Here is a 26,061-nt window from a genome sequence, read left to right as displayed (position 1 = left end):
ATCAGACTGTGGCAATAATTAAAAGTTCGAATCTTAAATTATCTCAAATAAAATATTTAATGAAAAATACAGAATAGGAACTTTAATTCGTAAAAGTAAACTTAAAAGTTTACTTTCAAATTACGCTACATCTACGGAAATTATTAAGCGATCAATAACCGATCAAGAAAAATGTTCTGAGGCTTCTTTACGCATTTTCTGGACGCTTGCTAAACATATGAAGCCATTTAGTGACGTGGCAATCGTTAGAGAGTTTTTCTGGAAGAAGGAAATTCATTATTTGAAAATAAAAAGAATGTTGGCAATACTATTCAGCGTATTCCAATATCTATTACTTCAAGCCCAAGGAGTACACAGGTATTGGCAGATGAAACATACAAAACGTTAAAACAAATCTTAGCTGTCACTAAATATTTTGCTTTAGCATTGTATAAGTCATGCGACGTTACAGATACAGCACAGCTTGTTATTTTCGTGTACTACTTGAATAGAACCAGTGAAGAGTTTGTTGAAGAACTTTTGACTATTTTGCCAATATCAGCAACTACTACAGGAGAGGATTTACATAAGGCTGCGGTGGACTATTTTAATTTTGGCAAGAATAGTTTGGATTTGAAAAAAGTTATTTCGATCACTACGGATGGCGCTGCAGCGATGGTTGAGTATAGAAAAGGCTTGGTTCAGCGACTAAGTAGCGACCCTATGTGCAATCGAAATCTAATATCGTATCATTGTATTATTCATCAAAGTGTGTTGTATTGCAGTTTAAATCCAAATCTTGACAGTAAAATGCAAACCGTCATGAAGATGTGAACTTTATACGTGCAAAATCATCTTTGAGGCACCGTCAATTCAAATCATTCATAGAAGACACTAATGCTTTGTTTCTTCATAACTACGTGAAGTGGCTGAGCAAAAGTTTAGTGTTTTAAAGATTCTTTGAAATACTTGACAACATAAAAGAATTTCTGTGCACTATTGATAATGAAGCTGCAAATGGCCATTTTGGCTTCCTCTTGGACACAGAAAACGTTGCAACTATCGCATTTTTGGCGGATATTTTCAGACATCTGAACTTCTTGAATTTAAAACTACAATGCAAGGAAAAACTTGTTTGTGAACTTCAGTCGGATATTAGAAGTTTTTCTAAAAATATCGAACTTTTTTCTGGGGATATTAAGGCAGAACTTTTACATTTTTCTTTCCTTAAATCGGTTTGTGATAGTAATAAAGATATTGATGTTATTCAGCTCTCACGTTTTATTTTTAGCATTTGTAAATTCGGTGGTAATATGGAAATCCCTTCGTATTTGCTAAAACACCAAAGAATATTGTTAGTGTATTTCATTTCCTATTAGTACGTATTAAAACATCGAATTCTTTCAATTCATCTTAGCGTCACCGAGGTCGAAAATAAACCATTTTAGACTTTTGTTTATTATTTCACAGATGTGTATTTTCTCGGCATTCTTTGATCGTTAAACCGCTCGATACTGCGTTTTCAAATAAATATTTTGCGTTTCCGTTCCCGTCTAAGTGTTTTGTTTATACCAAGTTGAGAAGCGAATGGTTTTTAAGAATTAACTCATTCTCGTTGAGGTCGCTGCCAGAGGTAGTTGATTTCAGTGAGTCCAAATTTTTCATCAAATTTGTAATGTCCTTATGTTCATCGTCTTACGTTATGGAAAATAAGTTTAGTGGCAGTTAATTGTTCATTTAATAGTTACAGTTAAAGTAAGGATTTGAAATATACCCACATTGTTCCAGCCTTTTTAAGAAGCAGAGCTCCAAAGTTTGTGTTAAAGTGCCCCAATTTCCAATCTCAATTTTGTCTTGATCTATCACAGTGGAGATGAATTTGTTCGAGTGGTACAGAGTTTGAGTTCCAGTAAAGTCTAGTTTCTACCCCCAGAATTTTTGTGTAAAACCCCAGTGCAATCCAGGTAACTTTTTTGTGTTAAAATTTAAAGTAAAGATAGACATTTTTTTAATAATAATAATTTGCTCTCATAACAAAAAGAATTTGTAATAATTAATATTGTACTATCTAATCATATTTGACATTAGTTTGCTTTGTTTTTTTTTAAGAAGGTTAACCTACATGCAGTAACAATTTTTTGTAAGTTTTTGTAGCATCTCTCACTTGTAAACAGAGTTCTTTTTTATTATTTTGGTATAAATCCTTGTATTTTTTTATCATAATAATATAAATATATTAATATTTATATCGTAAATATTTTTGTATCGTAACTGTTTGTGGTGAGACAACAATAAATGTTTAGTTTTTTTCTAAACCATTTTGTTTACTTCTCTTAACTAACTCTATAACCCCTTTTTTGAGATTTTCTTTTAAAAAGATATATTTTTCATTTCTAATAATTATTTCAATAGTTACAACTAGTTGTTGTAATCGTTATAATTTGGCACCTCGAAGCGGCGTCCATTTTAAATTGCTAGAGGTCTTTCTTGTGTTTTGTTTTGTTTGTTTAAAGAGACTTATGTAAGCACCCCTTTGTTTCATTTTTTGTAGTTGCCCCAATCCAACCCCCATGCCATTCACTTATCCACGACCCAGCTACTCCAAATAAACCCTGAGTGCCGATCGCATAAGTTTCGTTTATTTTGCTTGCCCTATCTCCACCCCAATAGTTTCTGTCCCCAACTTTCAACCCCCATAATAATACCCTATGTGGTAGACAAAATATAACGTTACATATTAATGAACTTGATTTGGAATTTAAAAACCTATTTGCTGATTTACACAAAATTTAAAATGTAGTGCAACTGTTAAGTAACAGTTTTTCACTCAAGCCTAATGGTGTATGGACCAGCGAAGCAGCAGACGTGTTTAAGAGTAACAAAGCTGCCCTTCAGATGGAAAGGATCGAGTATCAGGAAGATTCCGTTTTAAAGGAGGTTTATACTCAAGTTCCACAAACGCTTGCCTGGGACAAATTTTGGATTAAATATGTGTGTGACAAAAAATATCCAGGATGATCTCCTGAGGGGGGACAACTACTGGAGGGTTTCTTGGTACCCCCCCCCCCCGTGTAACGCCGCTGCTGACCCGTGGTATAGTGCTGAGTGCCTGGACCGCAGAAGTGTAGTAGGTTTTCGAAGCGGACCCACAGATAATATAATTGGTGACCCTGGGCGTAGATATTCGAGAGGCATCATCGGTGATAGCAACAGAAAGTTAAGCCTCTTTCCACATCGCCTTTTATAATGTGTTAAAAGTAACAATATGTCGTTACTTTTGACATTATCGAGTTTAAAATTCAGATAGCTTTGAATTTAATTTTCACGGTTACTCTGATTATTCTTAACGTCTTTCGTAGATTAATGCCGTTAAACTTTTGCTTGTGAAAAATAAAGTCATAAATCACAAAAAAATAACACTGTAAGATATTGCAAATATGAGATTTAGCAAAAAGTTCTGTACATGGTAAGCTAAAAAATTTGCACGAAAGCGATTACTTTAACAGAATATATATTTTTTCTTTGCTAGAGATCGTCCTACCTAATTCAATACTGTGCTTGGATTAACACTTTCGTTGCGGAACTTTAGTTCAGAACGTTTTCCTGTGCGGAATAAACTTTTGTCATATCATATAATAACACATACGCACATCACGCCAAATGACGTCGTCCACACAGACAGAAATAAAAAGACACCATATGGCAGCTTCCGCAGCGAAAGTACTAAGCAATATACATCATTATGGAAAATTTTGTGAGATCGGGATAGGGACAAATCTGCTGCTCCTGCAGAGAATGAGTGGCGTTAAATTAAATATTATTTCAATGTAAATGTACCTATAGAAAAAATGTCTTCTGCGTGAAACTAATACGCTGAACCTACATATGTGATAACATTTTACTTTTACTAATACCGACATCCTTATTTCCTATATAAGTATATATTTATATATATTACATACCTAAATTAACGTCCTTATGATCTTTGGTGGCCAACAAACCCCAATGCAGATCTCTAGATTTAACTATAGCTACAGAGGCACGATGTTTTGTTATCATTTGCATCCAACTGGCAGGGTTTACCTTCATAAGAGCATACGGAATATAAATAACGTGCATTCCATTTAAAACGCTAGTCAGTACTGAATGCCACAGACCAACCTCACGTTTAAAATCCAAGACGCAGACCATATTCTCGCCTTCCGTGTAATTACAGGACATTGTGAGCATTCGGCAGTGTTGTACCATTGCTGTGCGAGTTATTGTGACACCCATCACTGAGCCATCACGGTCTGTACTGTATTCTATGTAAGCAGGTGTCTCGTCAGTTAATCTGAAAATTAAACATTAATAAATATATAAATATATATATATATATATATATATATATATATATATATATATATATATATATATATATATACTTAAGAGAAACAGAAGAGAAAAGGTAAACAGAATTTATATATTAACTACTTAATACCATACATATATAACTACATATTTATAACCTACTAAATACCATATAAATTGAAGTGGGATTGTCTCCTTTAAACTGCCCAATTTTTTAGTATATACCAGTATACCTGTGTAACCGACAGGACGATTCTCTAAGCTGAGGGCTGTTTCAATATTCAATGTTTCACCCAACCTGCAGCTCTATTTTCTCTATTTACTTGATATTTCACTTCTGTTTTGAGCTTTCCGTAGCTAGATAGTGTGATGCCTAGATATTTAAACTCCATCACTTGTTCTGTTATCTAACCCATCTTAGTAGATTTGCTTTTTTTTTGAGAATTTTTCTTTGCAATTTTGTCTTTTTGGGAGAAATGAACATGTTAAATTTTCCGGCAGTTATATTAAATTGGTGCAGCATACGCTGTAAAGTATCTTTACTTTGAGAGTTTAGTATTGCGTCTTCTGCATAGCAGATTATTTTAAGTTGTTTTTTTTTTCACATTTGGTATCCTTTTTTAGTTCTTATTTTTTTTTAATATCATGTTCAAATGGAGTTAAGCCACAATTGACCGTAATGAAAATTCATTAATTAATTCATCCATTTTTGGGCTTTCTTTAAAAAAGGGGTTATCAGAAAAATTAAAAAGGATAGGAAATAAGTACAACATCACAACGACATTCAAAAAAACCAATACACTGAGATCTATTCCGTCCAAAACCAAACCCAATAACACACAAGAAAGATATCCCTGTGATAACCTGTGAATTCAACAATTTCTATGTGGGGAATAACCCAAGACCACTAAGTGTCACGATAAACGAGCATAAAACATACATCAAGAACACAGACTTCGATAAATCTCAGATATGCAAACATGCCTAGGATAACGAGCACATACTACAATGGAAAGATGCATCAATAATCATGAAAGAAATAGACTCAAAAAGAGAAAAATCAAAGAAGCAGCTCTTATCCCACTTAATGAAGAAAAATGTGTAGCAAAACCAAAAGAAGAAGTCGGTAACAGTAACAAGAACATACCAACAAATATTATATATATATATATATATATATATATATATATACATGTTGCAGTTTCGCAACTGTGTATAAACATTTATAAAATATTAACAGACTTTTTGATAGTTTCGATTCTCCCCGTATAATTAAACTGAGATTTGCCTGTACGAAAAACACAGCGGCTTTAAGAACTAATTTGTAAGACCAGCCATCTGCGAAATATCACCATAGGGGATGCATTTCATACACAATCAGAGTCGAGTTTTATCTCTCAAACCACACACATGTGTATGGACGTTTGGGTTAAAGGTACCTGAGGTACTGGGCATCGGTCCTTTGACCGAGAAAGTCGTTTTATGCAGAAAATTTGCATTATCAATTTTGTGTGGTTTCTGTGCGTCGCTGAAGACGATTTGCGATAGCTGTGATGCTATCTTTTCAAGGGGTAAAGTACACCTTATAATATTTGTTGTCAAAATTACATTGCTGCATATATCAAGTACGTGCATTTGGTATATTTATTTGATATTTGTTTGGAACTTTATCGCATTTGTGCCGCGATCGCGATTGAACGTTGTCAATTGGACATTTTGCATTTGTTTTGTTTTATGTAATATTTACTGTATTCTTATTTTTTTGTATTTTGTCATTACCGATTATACTTTGAATTGAGTTTATTATTATTTGTATTTACGTTGAATATAATTCATTTATGTTATGTTTGATTACATTTTGTGTAACTTTATTAACAAGGTTTGTTCATTTTACCACGGATTAAGTATATTATTATATGTGCGCATATTTTTCACTCGTTAACGTTTAATATCAATTTATGCTTTATTTATAATCATACTCAACCATAGCAATCGAAATCTTAAATTTCTTTGTTGTTAATGTGTTCTTAAAACCTATTCATCAACATCTTTGTTTTGGTTTGTAAATGGTTATCTTTTTGGTGTTGTTTCATATTAACTAATATTTAAGTTTATATCCTTCTTTAGTTATAATTGTATATTGGGTTATGTATATTTATGTTTAATTTCACCTCTTTTTAAAATAGAGTTTTATACAGTCCACTGGCTTTCATTTCTTTTCTTTATTTGAATATACATCCCCAATCCGAAAGGGGGAAACCAGCGAGTTCTAGATTGAACACAATATCATTCCCTCCCCCTTCAGGATGATCCCAATTGTTATATTGAGGTCATCGTATGTGCAGAACGCAACAATATATTTATATATATATATATATATATATATATATATATATATATATATATATATATATATATATATTTATATATATATATATATATATATATATTTATATATATATATATATATATATATATATATATATATATATATATATATATATATATATATATATATATATAGGGTGGTTCGTAAGTAATTGTGCAAACAGAAAAAGTAGATTCTACACTTTATAATATTACGATTTCAGCCAAACTTGCTTTTGTAAAATATTGATATTAAGAAACATACAGGGTGTTAAAGTTGAAATTTAAAATTCTATTTTTCGCTATTTATGTTGGTGGACATGTATGTACAAAAATTTATAACTGGGGGCTTATGAGTATGAGGAATTATAATTTGTTGTGCTCTGATATAGCTGATAGAGGTCGCCACATATGCCACATATGTGGCATAAATTTGGGCTTACCTTTTTTGTTCTTCACGTTAGCGTTATTTGTATAAAAAAAATATTAAAGATACCTACATTATTTTAACAAAAAAAAGTATACCTGTTAATAACTTTAAAACAGTTTTCGAGATAATCGCGTTTTACAGATAAGCTGCATAATAATTCTTAATATTATATTTGTGCGCCAAATTACTGAATACCTGTTTATAAGCATAATTAATAGTTTATTCTCATAAAAGCAGCTTAAATATAGTTATTTAATACATGTTTCCTTACCGCTGCTAAATGTTGTATTTAATTTTATTTGATGTCATCATTAGATAACTACTCCAGTCTTCAGAAACGAAAATGCCACTGAATCTTAAAAAAATCATACGAACAAGATAAATTTCTGCTGAGATTGTCAATTTTGGGACCCCAACAAGATGTAAAGTAGTTTATCATTTCTACCTCCAGGCTTCCCCATAAAACCCCCCTCGTAGGGGGATGTAAAACGTTTAGTTACTAAGAATCAGTACACCGTAGAAAAAAATGTTTCAAACAAGAAATGTAGCTGAGTTAATTTTAAACAAAATTGTTTAATAGCACTTTTTCTGTAGAGTGATCCGTTCTCTCGGAAACAATGCTTGAAGCTACCGGCAATTTTGAATGTAAGTTAAGCGCGTGAAAATGTTTTAAATAAAATTTGTATCACCTCGACGGTAAAAATTCGATATCTTTTGACCAGAGTGCCCTATCGACAAAAATCAAAATGCGTTTTAAAGATGGAGAGTGTAGTTTTCGTAACAAATGTTTGCAATTTGCGGCATATGAAGTCTGTTTCTATAAAGCTGTCAAATAAATAAACATTGCGCGATTTTTGCAATTTTTTTCGATTCTTATAAGATCAATAATATTACTTTTATTGACCGATCACTATCCAATTTCCATTGCTGGAGCCTAATCTTCAAAACTTATATCATAAAATTTCGAGTTTTTTCGAGAATTTTGAGTTCTTGGAACATACATGAGGCATTTGAAATATGCCTAAAAAACGCCGAATGTAAACTTTCACATTACAAAATGATCTAAAACGTTTAAAACACCTTATTTTAAATTTCACAAGTACGTAATTTTAAAACAACACAGCCTCAGCTACAAATTTCACGTAGTGTAGTGTTTGTGGAAGCACTTCTCGTGACGTGAGATCTTTGGTAATGTGAAAGTTTGAATTCAGCGTTTCCTAGGCATATTTCAAATGTCTCATACTTGATGCCAAAACTCAAAATCAAAATTTTATGCTCTGAGATTTAAAGAATGGTCTTTAATAATGGAAATTCCACAGCAACCAATCGACGGAAGTGATTGGTAAAAAACACGCAGCGTTTATTTGTATAACAGTTTTATATAAAATATTCAAAATTTAAATACGAAAGCTGCACTCTTCACCTTTAAAAACCATTTAAATTTTTGTCGATAGGACATTCTGATCTCAAAAGATATAGAACTATTACATTCGAGTTGATACAAATTTTATTTAAGAAATTTTCACTCGCGTAACTGGCATTCAATATCGCCGGTCACTTCAAGCGTTGTTCCTGAGAGAACGCTTCATTCTACGGAAACAGTGCCAATAAATATTTTTGTTCACAATTATCTCAGGTATATTTATTATTTGAAACATTTTTTTGCGGCGTACAGATTCTTGGTAAACCGATATTTTCAGTTTCCCCCTCCCCCCTTTGCTGGATTGATCGTTGTAGTAATTTTGGTGGGGCACCACGTAGCCCAGATTTTAATCCGCTAGCTTTTGGTGTATACAACGCAATGAAAAAGAGTGTCTACAAGTATACCATAAACACTTTGAACCAACTTTGGAAAGAAATAAATACTGCAGCAGTTTCTTTTGAATCACTGATGCTATTTAATATTTGACGATATTTTATGGAACGTATTGATAAATGCATTCAAGAAAATGGTGGGCATAACGAAGACTTACTTTGACAAAAAGGTTAATGTTATTAAATTTAACTATTTCTTAATTTGGTTTGTAAATAAAATGTATTTTATTTTGACCTTAATTTAATAAAAAACGTAAATTGTTTGATGTCAAATTCTCTAACACTTTATTAATTATTCTACTAATGTATGTAAAAAAATATTAGCGTATACTACTTTTATTTTAATATATTAGAATCTATTAACTTTAGTTAAAGGTATTTTATACCAAAATTAAGAAGTAATGATATTTTTGTCTATTTTTTCTACGTTGTTTGAAGTAATTGCGTTAAATCAACTTATGCAGTTGATTTGTAAAATGCGATTATCGCGAAAATGGCGATTTTGTTGAAATAATGTATCTTCATTATTTTTTTGACATAAAGAGCGCTAACTTAAAGAACAAAAAAGTTAAACGCAAATTTATGACACATGTGTGGCGCCCTCTATTAGCTACATTAAAGTAAAAAAGTAAAGTTTTTTACATTAAAGTATGCATCAAATTATAATTTTTCATACTTGAAAACCCCCAGTTATAAAATTTTATACAAAAATGTCCACAAACATAAAAGTTACAGTGAAAAATAAAACTTTAAACTTCAACTGTAACACCCTACATCTCTCTTAATATCAACATTTTATTAAAGCAATTTGGCTTAAATAGTTATAATGTAAATTGTAGAATTTTATGTTTCTTTTTGTACAATTACTTCAGGACCATCCTGTATATATATATATATATATATATATATATATATATATATATATATATATATATATATATATATATATATATAATAAATATATATTACATATTAGTTTTTTTTATTATTAAATTCTAATTATTTATTGTGTTTACAGCTCGAAGGTTCGAACGAGAATCAAAATAATTTATTATTTTTATTAAAAAAAAAAAAATAATATTTAATACCTACCTTGGCGTTGGAGACCAGTCTTTTGGTGTCTTAGCTAAATGCTCAGTAACAAACCATGTTAATTTTGGCCATCCTTTAAACTGGATGACTTCACCAGAAGTAGTTTTTGGAAGTCCTTTCAAACATGCTTCCGAAGTGAGTGCTACTTGTACTGCACAACTACCTAATAAAAATCCAATTTGCAAGGATCCGGCGTCGCGTCTTGTAATAGGCACTTCTATTGGCACTGGAACGATTCCAGCTTGTAGACATCCATAAAAAGCACAAAGGAAGTTAATGGGATCATTATTTGGATAGACTAGAGCTACACGATCACCACATTTTAGACTAGTATCACCATTTTTACTAAACGATTTGGTCAAAAGTGCGTAAGCTATTTTGTGCGATCGACTAAACAGTTTACCTGAAAAAAATAAATAAACAGTTAAGGAAATAATACACAAAAAATTTGTTTCTCTATTGCCGAAAGTTATAGTCAAACATCAAATCATCGAGTCTGCAAACTATGGAACTGGCAGCTTTTTAATGAATATTCACATTGAATAATATAGAATGAAGCACAACACTGTTTTTATTATCCATAGAATATACCCAACTAGATATATTTCACTGAAACATCACTTACTTAAAAAAAAATGTGAAATTTCAACTTTTATTTCAATTTAAAATTATCTTTCTTCCAAGTAAGCTAATGTTTTAGGGAAACGTAACAATATGACTATATTTCGTAGAATTTAAAAATAGTATTGTGTTTTATGTATCAAAAATGCAAATAAGATCAGGATGGTAATAAAAAAGAATAGACGTTAAATTATCCAGTAATATGTGTGTTCGTACTGGTCTCCAAAGGCCCAACAATAAACAAATAGTTACGTGAACGGTTAAAATGCTGGTTTGAAAAGGAAGTTTTTTTATTATAATAATAATAATAATAATAATAATAATAATAATAATTTTGAAGCATATAATGGCAGAGTGGAAGACTAAAATTCACCTTCAAATACCGGGTGAAATTAATATCGAAACTGAAGATATCCCTATTAACCGGGGGCTTTTCCAGGGGGACTCGTTGAGTCCACTTTGGTTTTGCCTAGCAATGAACCCACTATCTCAGCTGCTGAACTCTACTGACTCAGGTTTTAGCATCAAAAATAACAACACTGTTGTAGCGAAGCTTAATCATCTGTTGTATATGGATGATTTAAAATTAATGGCTTCCACTCGAAACCACCTAGATGAGATGCTAAAAACTGTAGAAAATTTCTCAAATGATATCAGTATGAATTTTGGACTAGACAAGTGCCGTATACTAAACATAGTCAGAGGAAAGGTTCAGCCCGGAGGTTTCGATATGCAAGATGGCCAAAACATCGAGGCAATGGGTGAAAATAATATGTACAAATATCTCGGAGTAAAACAAGCGCGGAAAATTGACCATAAACAAATGAAAACTGAACTAACTTCGGAGTTCGTGCGAAGAGTAAGACAACTAAATCGGTCATATCTTATCAGTAAAAATTTGTTTAAGGCATTAAATACGTACGCCTGTTCCGCGCTGAGCTACTCATTTGGTATTATAAAGTGGTCAAAAACGGATATAGAGAGTCTTCAGCGGAAAGTAAGAATACTTCTCACAAAGGCGCAAAAACATCATCCACGTAGTGCAGTAGAGAGAACAACATTACCGCGATATAAAGGGGGAAGAGGACTTATGGATATAGGTGAGCAATTGGATAAACAAATTGCTAATTTAAGAACTTATTTTCAGGTACAGGCTGAGACATCTACTTTACATCGAGCAATTTGCGCAGTAGATGATACGACGCCGCTTAAACTGAGGGAACAAGAAATGTACATAAACCACCTGACTAAGCAAGACAAAATGCACGCCTGGATGAGTAAACCTCTGCATGGGCGACATCTTAATGAGATCAGCCAAGAATATGTCGACAATACAGCGTCGAACTATTGGTTGACATCAGGAAAGATGTTTCCCGAGACTGAGGGTTTCCTACTTGCCATTCAGGATCAGGTTATTCCAACTAAAAATTACCTGAAATATATTGTTAAAGATCCTCAAGTCCAAAATGACAAATGCCGATATGGATGCCAAGCCCAAGAAACCATCCAACATCTTACCGGTGGCTGCCAGGCATTTGTCGGTAGTGATTATAAAGAACGTCATGACTCAGTAGGAAAGATTATCCACCAAGAACTAGCTGACAAACTGGGACTTCTCCAAACCGACCATCTTCCTTATTATCAATACGTCCCTGATAGAATGCTTGAAAATGATAACTACAAGCTATACTGGGACCGCACTGTGCTTACAGACCAACCAGTGGCCCATAATAGACCCGATCTCATACTAGTTAATAAAATTACTAGGCAAACAACACTTATTGATGTGGCGATACCCAACACCAATAATTTACGTGTTAAATACAACGAAAAGATCGCCAAGTACAGAGATCTAGAAATACAAATCAGGAGACAATGGAGAATGGAAAGTACCCAGACGATACCTATTATTCTTTCTACCACTGGAGTCATCCCGAAGAGCCTCCTAGAAAACATAAAAAAGCTGGGTCTAAATGAACATCTATATAAGATTATGCAGAAAGCTGTGTTACTTTCGACGTCCAGATGCGTACGAAAATTTTTGGGAGATACACCGACATACCAAGTCACCTAGGACTCGATAAAATGGAAAGAGTGCCACCAGAGCTCAATCCTTTTGATACCGTAGGTATCTGGGATGAGTGAATTTTCCCCTTAGAGGGAGTGTGAGCCGTATGGCTAAATCTGAATAATAATAATAATAATAATGTTTACAACAACATTAACAACAACAACAACATTAACAACAACAACAACCACAAGGGAGCCAAACAACAACAAGAGCTCCACTCGCTGAAGGTGCTGCGCTGGAACACCAGCCGGCGCTCACTCAAGCGGGACGACCGAGGCAGCGCATGAAATGGACTGTGTCTATAAATGAAAACATTTTGCGTTTCTATTACAAGGTGACGAACCTCGGTCGAGAAACGATCGGCTATCGACAACATTTGTATGCCGAATTTTGCAGGGAATACCCAGAGATTCAAGTCTCTGAACAGCGAATAGCAGATCAATACCAGGTAATTATAAGAAATAATCTTATCCCAGAGACTAGACGCGATACCATCAAAAACGAAGTCGAACGGGAGATACATAACCAAGAGCTAGTTGTGGATCAAATCCATAATGAAATCCCTAATGAGCAGATTCCTGAGCCTCTCATGCAAGAAACTCAACCTGTAAATACGCAACAGGACAACAGCGAGTTGCACGATAGCCTGGTAAGAGAAATGGCACGTGCCGTACAAGAGTTTAATGGAACAAATCCACTTAGCAGACCACAGCTACCAAAAATAAACTCTTGTAAGAAACTAGGTGCGCTGTTACAATTTATGAACACTGAAGTCCTACCCAATTATATCGTGGAAGCTCATACATTAGAATATTTGCATATGCTGATTTACTGTGCAGCAACAGCAATTGCTAATGTTATGGGCATTAAGATCAGAACACGACGGGGTACTAATATCGAAAGGACATATAACAGAGTTGCACCTTGGGAAAAACGGCTGCTTATTAAAATTGATACATTACGTAGGGACATTGGTCAAATCACGGAATATGTCCGAGGGACAACAAGTAGAAGAGTAATCAGAAGAGCTGAAGAAATAATGATAATCCAGCAAACAACACAGCACAACAGTGCCTGGATACATTAAAGCAAAAACTTTCCGTTTACTCAGGCCGACTAAGGAGATACAAAATTAGTAACAAACGAAAATCCGACAATATGCTTTTTGAGAATGCCGAGAAGGCGTTCTATCGGAAACTCAATTCTACTGCAGAAAGTGACAATAAATCGTACCCAAGCCAAGAAGAAATCCATGAGTTTTGGGGAAATCAACTTTTCACACCAGCTGCTCTTAACACCAATGCTGGATGGATTGAAGATACGGCGCACAACTGCCAACACTACGTTACTGCTCCCTACGAACCCTTTACTACTGAAGAAGTTTCAAATATTATCAAAGAGCTTCATAACTGGAAATCTCCTGGACCAGACGGCATTCAAAACTTCTGGCTTAAGAAGTTTTGGAGTATTCATGAGTGCTTATCAGCATTAATTAATCACAGTATTTCTAATCCGCAGGACATACCATCTTTCCTAACCCAGGGAACAACTTATTTAATACCAAAAGATCAAAATAACACCCAAGATCCAACCAAATATCGCCCAATTACTTATCTTCCAACTCTGTATAAATTGCTCACATCCTGTGTAGCCCGGCGTATCTACCAACACTGTGCTCTAAACAATATCATAGAGCCCCAACAGAAAGGGTGCGCTAAGGGTTCCATGGGCTGCAAAGAACAACTTATCATCGACTCTGTGATTTCTAACCAAGCATATAGCAAAAAAAGGAATCTCTTTACTGCTTTCATCGACTACAAGAAAGCGTTTGATTCAGTGCCGCATGAATGGCTTGTAGATATATTAAAAATATATAAAGTCGATGATAACATAGTGACCTTTTTAAAACATATAATGTCAGATTGGAAGACAAAAATTCACCTCCAAATACCTGGTGAAAACAATATCGAAACTGAAAATATTGCAATCAACCGGGGCCTATTTCAAGGAGACTCGTTGAGCCCACTGTGGTTTTGTCTAGCGATGAACCCCCTATCCCAGCTACTGAACTCAACTGACACAGGTTTTAGCATAAAAAATAACACTACTGTTGTGGCAAAGCTTAATCATCTATTGTATATGGATGATTTAAAACTATTGGCTTCTACTCGATGCCACCTGGATCAGATGCTGAAAACAGTGGTAAATTTCTCTAATGACATTAGTATGCACTTCGGCCTTGATAAGTGCCGTGTCTTAAATATAATTAAAGGAAAGGTTCAGCCCGGTGGATTCGATATGCAAAACGGCCAGAACATCGAGGCCATGGGTGAAAATGATATGTATAAATACCTCGGATAAAGCAAGCGCGGAAGATTGACCATAAGCAAATGAAAACTGAGATAACAACTGAGTTTATACGAAGGGTAAAACAGCTGCTTCGTTCACACCTTAATAGTAAAAATTTGTTTAAGGCACTAAACACCTATGCATGTTCCGCGCTTAGCTACTCGTTTGGTATTGTTAAGTGGACAAAAACGGATATAGAAAATCTTCAGCGAAAAGTACGAACACACCTCACAAAGGCACAAAAACACCATCCTCGAAGTGCAGTAGAAAGAACGACATTACCGCGGTATTTAGGAGGACGAGGACTTATGGATATAAGTGAGCAACTGGAAAAACACATTACTAATTTAAGAACTTATTTTCAGGTGCAGGCTGAGACATCTACTCTACATCGCGCGATTTGTGCAGTAGATGATACAACACCGATCAAACTGAGGGAACCAGAAATGCGCATAAACCATCTTACTAAGGACGAAAAAATGCGCACCTGGATGGGTAAACCTCTTCACGGGCGACATCCTAATGAGGTCAGTCAAGACCACGTCGACAATAAAGCGTCGAACTATTGGCTGACATCAGGAAAGTTGTTCCCTGAAACAGAAGGATCATTACTAGCCATTCAGGATCAGGTTATACCAACAAAAAATTACCTGAAATATATCGTCAAAGACCCTCAGGTCCATAATGACAAATGCCGATATGGATGTCAAGCTCAAGAAACCATCCAACACATTACCGGGGGTTGCCAGGCATTTGCTGCAACTGAATATAAGGAACGGCACGACTCAGTAGGAAAGATCCTTCATCAAGAGATAGCCATCAAACTGGGACTTCTCCAAACAAACCATCTCCCATATTATCAATACGTTCCTGAAAGTATACTTGAGAATGATAACTACAAGCTATACTGGGACCGCACTGTGCTCACAGACCAAACAGTGGCACATAATAGACCAGATCTCATACTAGTTAATAAACTAAAGAGACAAACAACACTAATTGATGTGGCGATACCCAACAACAATAATCTTCGTATTAAACAAAACGAAAAGATCGCCAAATACAGGGATCTGGAAATTCAAATACGAAGAAAGCTAGGTCTGAATGAACATCTCTACAAGACCATGCAGAAAGCTGTACTTCTCTCAACATCCAGATGTGTACGAAAATTTTTGGGAAATACTCCAACATACCAAGTCACCTAGGGCTCGATAACACGGAAAGAGTCCCACCAGAGCTCAATCCTTTTGATACCGTAGGTATCTGGGATGAGTGAATTTTTCCCTTAGTGGAAGTGTGAGCCGTATGGCTAAATCTGGATAATGTTTATTAATTTTTCATATACATTGTATAAAAAAGAACAATAATTTAAGTATGTTATTTATACATCAAAAAATAAACATCTGGTACTACCCGTTAAAACCAAAAATGGTCGAGCACGGGCATCGTGTGTGCATTGTGTATTTGATACATTAACAATCCAATAATTACATATAAATAATTAAATAAATCTAATTATACAATAATTCTGTATTTCAGTTATTTCAGTTTGTATAACGCATTTTTATGTTTTGATGATGAAAATTATACTTGTAACCAAAAACTGTTACTAAACAGTTTAGTTACTACATATTACTATGACTGAACTATTATTTGCTTAATCCATTAAATTTTGTATATAGCTGCGATCCAAATTGAGAATATATTTTTTAAATATTGATTTTATCATTATCAGTGAGTTGAGAGTAGTTAGGTATATTTTATATTTATCAGGTAAGGCATTAAATATTCTTGGAGCTTGATAAAGAAGGTATCTTTGACCTAATTTTTTTTTTGCTACTTCCAGTTTTAACATGTTTATTTGTTTTATTGCGGGTTTCATAGGGGTGGCATAGTTTATGAAGTATATGTTTTCTATTATATATGTAAACTAACATGGAATACACATATAGTTGTCTTGTGTCCATTACTTTGGCTTCAATAAATAGAAGATGACTTGAGTAAGTACGTTGTTTATATAACATTATTTTTAGTATTCTCTTTTGTAAAATATCAACTTTTTTTAAGTATGTTTTTAAAACACCACCCCAGCCAAGTATTCCGTATCTAATTCTAGACTCAACAAGAGAGTGATATAATATTTTTAAATATTTTACGTCAATTATTGATTTTATATATTTGAATTTTGGAACTAAAGCTCTCAAGCATTTTGCTAGTTCATTCATATACTTATCCCATCTTAGATGTGAGTTTATAGTTATGCCCAGATATTTTATATTAGAGATTGTTTTTATCGTTATGTTACGTTTCATGCAGTTAATGTTTATATGATTAAATGAAGGTAGTGATACTTTGTTACTACAAAATGGAATAACAAACGTTTTTTCAAAGTTAATTGTCAATCCTTTATAGTTGAACCATTGAACTATCTTAAACATATCAACTTCAATTTTATTTTTTAAATCTTTCCAAGTGTCTGCACTATACATAATAGCAGTGTCATCGGCGAAACTGATTATTTTTCCTTCGGTGTTTACGTTATATAAGTCATTTACATGTACGTTAAATAATAGTGGACCTAAAACTGTTCCTTGGGGTACACCACATTGTAGAATGATCTGATCACTGTAAGTGTTATTTACCTTCTCAATTTGTTGTCTTTTGTATAAATAACTTTGAATTAACTTATGTGAAATTCCGCGTACTCCGCACGCTTCCAATGCTTCTAGCAATTGCGGATGGCTGACTGTATCAAATGCTTTCGCTAAGTCTAGAAATACACAGGCAGTAGGTTTATTTTTGTCAACTCTATCATATATGTTATTAACAAGTTCTGTAATTGCATCACTTGTAGAAATACCTTCACGAAACCCAAATTGTGAAGATGATATAATGTTATGTTTGTTGAAAAAAGTAGTTAGTCGGGTTTTAAGTGACTTTTCAAATATTTTTGCTAATGTTGTGATTAGTGAAATAGGTCTATAGTTAGATAAACTACGCTTATCACCCTTCTTAAAGATAGGAGTTATAATAGTTTGTTTAAACTTATCCGGACACTCCCCTGTTTCAAATATTAGATTTATTAATTCAACTAATGGTTTTTTGATTTGTCCATTTATATTTATTATTGTTTGAGAGGTGATTTTGTCAATTCCCGGAGACTTCTTATTCTTTAAGTTGTTTATAATGCTTTCTATTTCACTTTCAGAGACCAGTGTCAAATATATTAAATGGCTTGAATATTTATATGTAGGAGTATATGATTGAGGTGGTATTATTTTTTTAGCATATGTTTCTCCAATTTCTGTAAAATAACGAACAAAAGTATTTGAGATAGTTGTATTGTCTTTAATAACAGTTTCATTTTCTGTAATTATTTCTGGAATATTTCTTTCTTCTTTTGTAGTTTTCAAATGTTTTATTATATTCCATAAATTTTTAGATACATTTTTGTTTTTCAAAATCCGATTTCTGAAATAATCTCTTTTGGCGCTTTTTAATAATTTATTTATCTGATTTCTGTAATTAAGATAGTTAGTTTTTTATCTATATTATCTGGATCTTTGACGTATTTGTGATAGAGTAAGTTTTTGGTATTTATAGATTTCACCAATCCAGCTGTTATCCAAGATTGACGCTTTAATTCGCGTTTTTTGCATTTTCTAATATAGCTGTTCTTCTCTATAAATTCACTAAGAATTTTACACAATAAGTTACATTTGGCGTTCCCATTTTTCAAATCATTATATTCTTTCCAGTGATCTAGATCATTAATTAATTTTTTGTAGTTTATAACTTGATATTCTTTAGTTACATTATTTAAATTTTGCTTTAGATCGAGCGGCATGCATATAACGGTTGCTTTAGATTCGTGATTACACTGTTTTATTACTTTAACAAATATATAATCCAGACAGGTTTTGGAATTACCTTGTATTCTAGTGTATTTGTTGATCATAGATTCAAAATTGTAGTCGTACCTACATCAAGTTAAGATATGCAAAGACGTTCTCATCAGAGTTGTCTTTAATATTAATATTAATATCTCCAAGTATTATATGGTAGTCGATCTGTTCAGTTTTTGCTTGTTCTAGATATTGTTCTAAATGCTGAAGAAACTCTTCTACATTAGTAGAAGGAGAACGGTAATCACAGGTGACTAAGCATCGTTTTTTAATTTTTGAGCGTAATAAATACTTGGATTACTTGACAATGTCCGATCATTACTAAGTTGTGAGAGTATACAACATTCTTTTTTATAAAAACCGCGACTCCGTCATTTTTATTGAAATTGTAATCTGTATGTACAAAAGTATAATTTTCGTTATCATAATATTTAACATCACAAAGTTTAAATGTTTCTGTCAGTACGATGAGATCAAAATCCATATTTAATTGGTTTGAATTCGTCAAAATTTTTTGTTAGACTCCTGATATTTTGGTGAATAATTGTTAGGTTAGATTCATTAGTTCCTAGTCTAACAAATTTATTTAATTGCAATATATTATCTAACTCGTGTGTATCAAAGGGTTCAAAGTCTACATCTCTTATAAACTGATCCATGATATACGTTCTACAAACCTTTATGTATATGACAACAATAAAAGAAAAATCACACTTATATAATTTAACGAAAAAAGACAAATGACAACAAAAAAAAATCAAAAATATAAGGACAATTTGATCAATATAAATAGCTTTGAGAGTAATAATTTATTTATTCGATGCAGAGTTGTGTCGTGTTTTATATGTTGATTTATTTTTATCTGTACCAACGGATTTTTTGGTTGTCAGAGAGGATCTTTTCTTTTTCTGTTTCAAATGGATGTGTTTCTCTAGTATAACGAGGGGTCCCGGGGTCACTAGTTGCAGGTTTAATATCTATTGTAAGAGTTTCTTCTTGTTCTTTCAGTTCTATGGCTGTATACGATTTTCTGTTTATAATAAGTTTATGATTTTTTATATAACATATATTTGTCTTGTTTTGCCTAGCTAGTAAAAGGTGCTTCCGCAGAATTTTGTTTTCTTCCTGTTGTTGTTTGGTGAGATCATGCGATATATTTATGTTCGATCCTTTTAGATTTCTTAAGTTTTTCAGAGCTTTTAATTTTGTGAGAAAAGATATAAATTCTATTTTAATCGGACTATTTAATTGTTTTCCTAACGCGTAAGTGTTGTTTATCTCGGTTTCTTTAATATTTAATTTTAATGATCTGTTTAGTTGATCGATAATATATTGTATATTTAGCTTCGGATTTTCCCTAACCATTCCATAAATTATTATGTTGTTACGTCTATTATTATTTTCAATTATTTCTACCTTTTGTTTTAATTCCAGATTTTCTTTTTCTAAATGTTTTATTTTATATTCAGTTTCTGCAACCTTAAGTGATAATCGTGTTTCTAAAGCTTTAATTAAGTTTTTTAATTCACTATTTTCTTTTCTTATTTCTTCCAATAGATAATTATTTGAAATTTCGATCTGTTCCATTATTTAGTGTATGGTCGCCTTTAGAGCATGAACGTACAAGACAATTTTTTTATTATTAGGATGGTAGTTTTTTAACAGCAATTATAAATGAACGGTAATTAAGAATTAGTGACTGGTTTTTTTCGATAAATCTGATTTGATTGTGAGGTTATAGTTATTTGCATTACTTATGCATGCGTTGAAGACAAAATAAGTTAACAGTAATTTCTTTTATTGTATAAGGGAAAGTAGCCTAATTTCGGATACCATTTACAATTAGTGTCATATTTTTCACCTAATAACACATTTTAAACTTTTATCTACTCAAGAGTACTTGCAGAGTAATATAGAAACTAATTTTATTATCATAGACAATTTATTGAAAATCTTTTTTACAAAAAATATTGTTCAATAAAATTAGTGCTTTTGTATGTCAAAAATTTTAGGGCTCCTAATTTCGGATACCCTATCCGAAATTAAGACACCATTTTGTTCATCATAAGAATAGTTACACATCTTGACAAAAGTCGCAAATATAGGTTTTCTTCTTATCAGCATTGGCGCACATCTCATGACACCACTTGAAGCACTTTATACACCTTATCCACTTCTCACCGTGTGTATCTTCGGAATATAAACTGTCACAAAACATACATTCTGTGTCTCCATCTTCATCGTCTACATCCATATCAGAATCATCATCCAAAATAAGGTCATCACCAGGATGTGAAGTGTCACTACTACTCGATTCAATTTTTTTCTTTTGCTTTTTTTGGCGTGGAGTTTTTTTTCTGTTGACTTGATTTAATTCGTTGCTTATTTTTGGTTTCTTTTCTTTCAAAGACTTTTTTCTTTCTTGTTCGGCTATACTTCGTTCAAGTTCATCTTTATAAGGTGTACTAGTTATTATCCAACTAGAACCTTTTCGAGGATTTTTTTGTTTGTTTGTTTGTGAGGTATAACTGCAAGAAGGCAGTGGACTAATATCCTCAGCTCTTATCATAGTTGCCGTAGTTTCAGTTGCATTTCCATTGGATGATTTATTTGTTAAGTTATGTTTTGGAGGTGTTCTTTCGATAATGCTTTGTGGTTCTGGTCTTGACTGACCTCTTGTTGGTAATACTTCCCCATGATTTTGATTTATGGGTGGTGGTGTTCTTTCTCTTTGTCTCTCCATTATAAAATCGTGATCAGAAAAGTTATTTTTATTAAAAGGATATATTCCAGATTTGCGAAAACCATTCGCGGAAATTTCTGCAGTAGCACTTTTCAAATATGCCGGGCACATAAGCTTACAAATTTGATACGAGTTTATGGTGCGTCCAGGATTTTGCCTTAACCACATCTCAATTTGTTGCGAATAATATGTTTTAAATGGTGACATAAAAGACAAATCTAGAGGTTGTAGTTTGTGTGAACTGTGCGGCGGGATACACAAAATTGTAACGAAATTTGCACGTCCTGCTTCTATCACATCTATATTTCTTGTGTGGCTGTAGTGACCATCAAGAATAAGCAGCACTGGGTCTTCACGGGATGGTTTCACGTGGGCTACGAAATGCTGTAGCCATTGGGAAAAAATGTGCTGTTGAATCCAACCTGATGGATGGCAAGCTGCAATAGAGCCAGGCGGCGATCCATGTAATAATTCCACTTTCATGTTCTTTCTTGGAAACACGAATAATGGAGGGACAAACCCACCAGCAGCATTCATACAAAATACAACAGTAACTAATGCGCCTCTTTCAGTCGCGGTAACAGATCCAACCTGTTTTTTTCCTTTTAATGTTATAACACGAGTATTCTTGGACTGAACCGTTGTTATGCCGCTTTCATCAACGTTATAAACTCTTGCGGGGTTGAAGTTAACTTTTTCCATTGACGTTTCTAAAAGATCATAGAATCTGCTGACATTTTCTGGGGTAAATCCCTTAATTCGGGCTTTCGAGATTCCTTGTGGTTTTCTAAGGGACAAAACTGCGTTTCGCCTCATAAATCCCCTTAACCATTTTTTACCGGCAGATTCGGCATGGGCAAATGGATGACGAAGACCATTTCGTAAAGCTATTTGATATGCATGTCTCTTGATATCAGCGGTCCCAATTCCGTAAAATCGCCGGTCCATTTCTAGGCAATACGAGACTAAATCTGCTTCCATTTCTGCAGAAAGTACTGGTCTTCTTCCAATTTTAACAGCAACCAACTGCTCCGGAGTTTTATTTTCTTGCTTAACATAATCTTCCAGAGTTGATTTCGGAACAGCAAATAACTTCGAGGCTTTAAGATACCCCATTTCCTTTCCCCTGACGGCACGGATAGCACGTATCATTCGGTCTGGATCCCATTGTTTATGTTTTTTACTTGTTTTTGGCATTTTCTTCTGAAAAGAAACAAAAGTTTTTATGCTAACATGATCATCAATTTAAGGTTCCTAATTTCGGATATCCGAAATTATGGGACTTGTACTATCCGAAATTAGGAATTTTTTATTTTTAAGGTTAGGGCTCTCTAATTTATATGTGATTAAAATCTGCTTTAAATTAGTAGCAAAATCAAATAAAACAGGTTTCTAGCTTACCCCTGCCAAAAGATCAAACTTCAAACAGGAATAAAAACACGAAAAAATAGGCTTTGAAATACGACCGAAAAAAAACTGCACAATAACGTTTGGTGGTTTCGGCACTGCCATCTAACGGGGAGCAGCTCTACTACCTAAACAATTTAAGATAATGTTCTCTGTGGTATTCAGCGTGACATACGTATAGGTTTCTGTTCGCAAATAAAGAAACTTTTTTAGATACACCGCTATCCGAAATTAAGACACTATCCGAAATTAGGCTACTTTCCTCTATGTAAAAGTGATACTTGCAATTCACTTATGGAAAGTTTTTGGTATTGATCTTCTACTTTTTCCACCAATAACAACACATTTTATACAGGGGTAACGATATACGACAACATACCACAAACGGCCACACACCTTGATTACGCCACCGATTTCCATAGACATCTTTCACTGAGGCACGTGGTAGTTATAAATTAAGAATTACCAATGTTACATCAAATATAATGAGTAGTACTCACCGTATGTTAATGTTACTGACAGTTTGCCATTAGGATCTAGTACAGTTGCTACAGGTGCTTTGAAAGTGCCATTTCCATATCTACTAATGGCGGCCTCTAAACTTCTAGGTAGCCCTGATGGTACTACAAGTTGTTCACCTACTGCTGGGCTCATACAGCTTCCTAAACATTAAATAAATACAAATCTGGAGCATATAAATTAAAAAATGTAATCTAATCGAATGAATTTAATAAATAGTATACATAAGAACTAATTATCTATTATTACATAAATCCTACCCAGTTTTATGTATTATTTACTAATGAAATTATTAGGATTTATGAAAAAATAGATTTCTTTTTTGTTTTGCTGAATTATTTCTTTTGGAATATATTCAATTCTATTCAATTCTTGTTAAACCTTATAAGTTATTTTATTATAATTTTATCAAATTCATCTATTGTGTAAAATTTCCTACAAAACTCAGTCAAATTTCGGTTAATAGACAACGGTTCTATTGGATCTTTTGCCGACCTTAAACTTTCTTGTACCATTTTCGTTCATTTAAAGATGAACTTAATCAAAAGATCAAGTTCATCTTGTAGCATTTCGATTTTCGTATATTGTTAAAACACCGAAAAATATTCTCAATCTTTTCGCGTCGCTGAGATTGATAATATAATATAACATTTTTAGTTTCGTTTATATTAGCACATATGTATTTCTTTTGATGTTTATTCCGCCTATTAGAGATTTTGCGCATCAAATCAACAAGAATATTTCCGTTTATGCTTTGTTTATACTATGTTGGGCGAATGATGTCACTCTACGATGAGCCACGATAGGAGTCGGTTTCATTGTTTAGTCCGGATTTTCTTCAAATTCATTATTCGTTATTGGATTTTTATTATTATTACAGTTAAGAGGAGATTGATTTTTGGAACAGATAGCTTTCAGCGTGTAGCCTTCAAAAGCGGACAAATTTTTTTTTAAATTGAGAGATGAATTTGGGCTCAAAATGCTATTTGGCAGTTTTTGTTGAGTTAATCACCGATTAGTTGTCTTGTGCCCGATGTGGGAGATTTGTAAGACGGCGTTTCCAACCATTTGAGAGGTCCACATGGTTTAAAGAAGAAATGGAGTGACCGAGTTTTAAAGATTGCAGTTTTTTATGATCCAGGATAATCCGAAGTCCGAATCAGTGTTCAACTTCCCAAGAATTGTCCATTTATGTTAGATGGTCTTCCCAGACCAATTCCAGTTTGTGTGGGATACAGGGGTTTGTTTGCAGTGTTTTGGTTCACTGCAGTTTTACTTCAATGCAGAAGTAGGGATAATTCAATATAAAGGGAAATATCCTTCATCTATAAAAAGGCATGCTTGGATTGAAAATTCATTTATATACTAAATCTTTTTCTAAGAGTAAATTATATTTAATATTTAATCAATATTCAGAGTCTTTTTATGATGTCATATTTGACTTATTTTTATACATATATATCCTCCACTGCACATGTTTCTTAAACCTTGTATTTCGTCCCATATGCAATTAGTATCTTTAATATAATTTAACTAATTCTTTTAATGATTAAATTCATTTTATCCATGCCAATTTGCTATTTAATATTGTAATTATTTGTGATCTTTATATGGCAAGGAAATATTTCAAAAGTATGATGGTGCTAACATAAGATTTTATTATTTTAGATTTTTTGGTCGTAATAAATTTTTCTTATTCCAGTTGCTGGGTGGTACTTCCTGAAGCCTCGTGGTGTACCACACATGGGATGACAGCTGCAGCAGCATAGCAGATATTATACAGAACTCAATAGCTGCTTAAAATTACAACGGGCTCGATCCCGGCATCTCCATCAACTTACAGTCTACTCATTCAGCTAAACTTCATCCAACTAACATCAAAAGCTACCAGCAAGTTATCCTGTCAACCACATGAAGCCATAAATATTATTTTACAATTCTTGTAAAGCTTTAGGCAAAATTTGCTTTGATTTTAATATAATATTAAAATTTCAATTTTATATTTTTTATGTATGATAAATATGATTACTTAATATCTTGGTCCCAGCCAAGTCATTCTTTAGATTTACTTTTAAGATAAAACGTTCTTACACGTGAGAGACTGAGCTAGACGAAGCCTAAAATTGGCTCTCAAACAAAGTTGTGAGTTTTATTGTTCTACATTGGCTCCCAACTTTCAGAGTTGTTACCCATGCAGATATTGTTACCCATTGGCACCCACCGTTTCTGATGGGTCGTTCGATGGTTATGCGATAATCCGGACGAATTAGCCAGAAGAGATGAACAATCAGCTACAAAGTCGTATGGCATTTCTTAAGGAAATTAAATGAACTAAGCAAGCAAAATTTAGTTACCCTTATGGTTTCCCGGTTATAGTGGGGTAGGGAGAAATGAAAATGCGAACAAATTAGCC

General features: G+C 33.3%; 2 protein-coding genes and 1 long non-coding RNA gene across 11 annotated transcripts in view; 1 reads left to right on the top strand and 2 right to left on the bottom strand.

Annotated features, from left to right (window-relative positions):
• Nucleotides 1-25,643, top strand: part of LOC140447705 (uncharacterized) — a 96,357-nt gene extending 70,714 nt beyond the window's left edge. The window contains exon 2 of the long non-coding RNA XR_011951625.1: nt 25,351-25,643. This is a non-coding gene — a long non-coding RNA (uncharacterized lncRNA). The remainder of the gene's footprint in view (nt 1-25,350) is intronic.
• The window catches only part of DIP2 (disco-interacting protein 2), a 1,036,664-nt gene that overhangs the window by 61,719 nt on the left and 948,884 nt on the right, over nt 1-26,061 (bottom strand). For all 9 annotated transcript variants that reach the window (XM_072540500.1, XM_072540501.1, XM_072540502.1 and 6 more), the window contains 3 exons: nt 23,630-23,791; nt 10,034-10,436; nt 3,942-4,312 (listed from right to left, as the gene is read on the bottom strand). In XM_072540500.1, coding sequence (XP_072396601.1) covers nt 3,942-4,312; nt 10,034-10,436; nt 23,630-23,791 — 936 coding nt within the window. The remainder of the gene's footprint in view (nt 1-3,941; nt 4,313-10,033; nt 10,437-23,629; nt 23,792-26,061) is intronic.
• Nucleotides 20,794-23,388, bottom strand: LOC140447704 (uncharacterized). The gene is made up of 2 exons (XM_072540510.1): nt 23,124-23,388; nt 20,794-22,925 (listed from the first exon to the last, which is right to left on the bottom strand). The coding sequence occupies exons 1-2, from the start codon at nt 23,232-23,234 to the stop codon at nt 21,054-21,056; spliced, it is 1,983 nt and encodes a 660-aa protein (XP_072396611.1). The 5' UTR covers nt 23,235-23,388; the 3' UTR covers nt 20,794-21,053.

Source organism: Diabrotica undecimpunctata, chromosome 8 (genome assembly GCF_040954645.1).
Source record: "Diabrotica undecimpunctata isolate CICGRU chromosome 8, icDiaUnde3, whole genome shotgun sequence".
NCBI classification, from domain to species: domain Eukaryota; kingdom Metazoa; phylum Arthropoda; class Insecta; order Coleoptera; family Chrysomelidae; genus Diabrotica; species Diabrotica undecimpunctata.
The sequence above is the reverse complement of the archived record's forward strand: the minus strand, read 5'-3'. Positions and strand labels throughout refer to the sequence as shown.

Coding starts and splice junctions, on each gene's coding strand:
- LOC140447704 (XM_072540510.1), bottom strand. CDS start 23,234: ATGGCAGTGCCGAAACCACCAAACGTTATTGTGCAGTTTTTTTTCGGT. Junction 22,926..23,123: donor AGTTTGATCTTTTGGCAGGG/GTAAGCTAGAAA, acceptor GTTTCTTTTCAG/AAGAAAATGCCAAAAACAAG.